The sequence below is a fragment of the Carcharodon carcharias genome, chromosome 11 (assembly GCF_017639515.1).
Source record: "Carcharodon carcharias isolate sCarCar2 chromosome 11, sCarCar2.pri, whole genome shotgun sequence".
NCBI classification, from domain to species: domain Eukaryota; kingdom Metazoa; phylum Chordata; class Chondrichthyes; order Lamniformes; family Lamnidae; genus Carcharodon; species Carcharodon carcharias.
In genome coordinates, this window is record NC_054477.1 from 9,376,368 (window position 1) to 9,379,050 (window position 2,683).

Consider the following 2,683-nt stretch of genomic DNA (forward strand, 5'->3'; position numbering starts at 1 on the left):
CTCACAGGAGCAAATCTGTCACAGCCTTAGAAATAAAACTGGAAGCATCCAAGGGAAACCACTCTGCATCGAATGGTGTGATGGGTGACAAGATTCGAAAACGGCCAGCGAGGCTTTCAAATTCGTATCGACAAAATTAGGAAGAGCTGTGGCAGAGAGGGATAAAGGGATCAGATTGGCGACTGGTTGGTGGTTTAGGTATCGTAGAGTTGGTCTTTGTCAGAAACAGCTTCACTTGGGTTAAGTTTTCATTGTTTCCCTACCGGGGCACAATCTTTAAAGGCAACAAGATTTTTATTTCCCTTGTGCATCAGGGTTGTTTGTTGTTTTCCACATTGGATCTGTTGAAGGATGAGTGGAACTAAGCAGTGGAGCAATTGCCCCGATAAAGACCCAGTGCCTCTCACTTCAAAGACGTGGCCTCTCTCCCTAGCCGTGCTAGGTGTCCTGGTGTCCTGGGCTGGAGTCTGCCCCTGCCCGCTGGAATGCAGATGTGCGGACAAGTCAAGGTCGGTGGAGTGCAGGAACACGAACCTAACCCAGATCCCACAGGGGATCCCCCTGTGCGCTCAGAACCTGCTCATCACCGGCAACAACATCTCGACCTTGAGGGAGTCCGCTTTCGTGAGCAATGGTTCCGGGTTTGCCCGCTTGGGAACCCTCTCTCTCCCGGGCAACCAGATCCAAGGCATTGGGCCCTCTGCCTTTGAAGGCCTAGCCAACCTGAGGACCTTAAACTTAAGTGGCAATGCACTGGCATCCATCGCCGCCGATGCCTTCTTTGGCCTTTGCCAGTTGCACAGTTTAAGTATGAACTACGCCCTTGAGCCATCTCTGGAGGACCAGCTCTGGACAGCGCTGCATCCCAGCAATCTCCCCAACCTCAGCGAGCTGCAGCTGGTCGGGAACTATCTGACCCGGCTTTCGGAAGGAGCATCCATGAGCTCCAGCCTGGAGGTGTTGGATCTAAGGAGCAACTTGCTGCATCACATTGGGAGGGGGACCATCTCAAGTTGGCAGAACCACATTAAGCTTAAGGTTTACTTGTTCTCCAACCCGTTGATGTGCGACTGTGAGCTGCAACCCGTGTACTGGTGGCTAAAGAACACATCTCAGATCGGCGATAGGCGACAACTCACTTGCTTCGGCCCAAAGACCTTGAATGGAAGCGTTCTCCACCAACTGAGGGCCGACGACCTCAAGTGCCCAGAAGATACGGCTGCATCCTACGTATTCCTTGGGATTGTCTTGGCTCTCATTGGAGCCACCTTCATCATGGTCTTGTACTTGAACAGGAGAGGCATAAAGAGGTGGGCCAGAACTTTCCAAGTGGCTTGCCATGATCTGATGGAGGGTTACGAATACAGATATGAGCTGGATCCTGAGCCCAGGCTGGCTAGTGTTACAGCCGCAGCCTAGCCTGGTCCCAAGAAGCGGTGTCGATGGTGGTCCCCGCCAAGTGTTGTTAGCCTCCCTTGCTGTTCTCTTTACAAACCCCAACAAATAACCAAATATGTTTCGATCAGTCAAAGAAGGTTGAAACAATATCAACAAACGTTGTACTTTTACTAAGGTATTATGTTGTGTGATATACGGATCGGTGCATGGAATAAATTTGCTCGATTCTTCAATTTACCGTGTTGATGACAGCTACAAGTATGCACAGTAGCCTGGCCGTGTCATGATTCTCATTGTTGCTGCAGTGTAGAGCCTATTTCTTCAACTTGCTACGCATCAAAACCATTGTGTAAGCTTTCTAGATTTCCTCTGCTTGCTTTGTGTGAATAACATAGAGGCATACTTTGAGATTTCTCCTGTGTCCTCTGTATTGACAACAGTGTAAATGTACCAGAAGAGTTTCTCTGCTTGCTGGGTGTTAAGAGCTCTGTAAGCAGACCAGAGGGTTTGTGGCTTCGCTAGGCAAGGGGATTGGCTGAAATATTCTTGATCCTTTACTGATTTTTGGAAAGGAACTAAGAAAGTCTTCCCTTCAGCGACTATCCTTTTCTGGGCTATGTTCAGCAACAGGTGCTTCTGCATTCAATCAATGTACGGCTGCCCCCGTTAGTATCGAATAACCGGATTAAAAACCTTCGCCTTTTCCAGCTGCATAAAGATGGACACTCTAAGACATGGGACTGAATTTTTGTTTACGGTAACCAAGAAGATATAATATTAAAAATGTTGAGCGCTGGAGATCTGATGAAAAACAATAAATGCTGGATTGCAAAGGCAGTCAGTCAGCAGTTGACAGGTTAATGTTTGAGGAGATTACACAATTCAATACCCCTCGGTGGTTTCATTGATGAATCCCATCTGAGTTGGTAACTTATTTCTTTGTGTCAGCTGTGGTTTGGTGTGTGTGGCACCCTCGCCTCTAAGCCAGGAGCTTCTGGGTTTATTTCCAAACTCCAGGGACCTGAGCACATAATCCAGGCTGACACTCCCAATGCAGTATTGAGGGAGCACTGCGTTGTTAGAGTTGCCACCTTTTGGATGGGACATTAGACTGACTGCCCTGTTAATTGGATGTAAAATATCCCATGGCCACTATTTCGAGAAGGGCAGTGGCGCTCTCCTCGCTGTCTTGGCCAATACTTACTCTGAACCAGTCAGCATCACATTGCTGTTTGTGGGATCTTGCTGTGCACGAATCGGCTGCAGAGTTCCCTACATTGCAACA

At 48.5% G+C, this 2,683-nt stretch overlaps 1 protein-coding gene across 1 annotated transcript; it reads left to right on the forward strand.

Moving 5' to 3' along the window:
• Window positions 1–351: 351 nt before the first annotated feature.
• Window positions 352–1,419, forward strand: waif2 (Wnt-activated inhibitory factor 2). Its single transcript, XM_041199728.1, has one exon. The coding sequence runs from the start codon at window positions 352–354 to the stop codon at window positions 1,417–1,419; it is 1,068 nt and encodes a 355-aa protein (XP_041055662.1).
• The last annotated feature ends 1,264 nt before the right edge of the window (window positions 1,420–2,683 follow it).

Coding starts and splice junctions, on each gene's coding strand:
- waif2 (XM_041199728.1), top strand. CDS start 352: ATGAGTGGAACTAAGCAGTGGAGCAATTGCCCCGATAAAGACCCAGTG.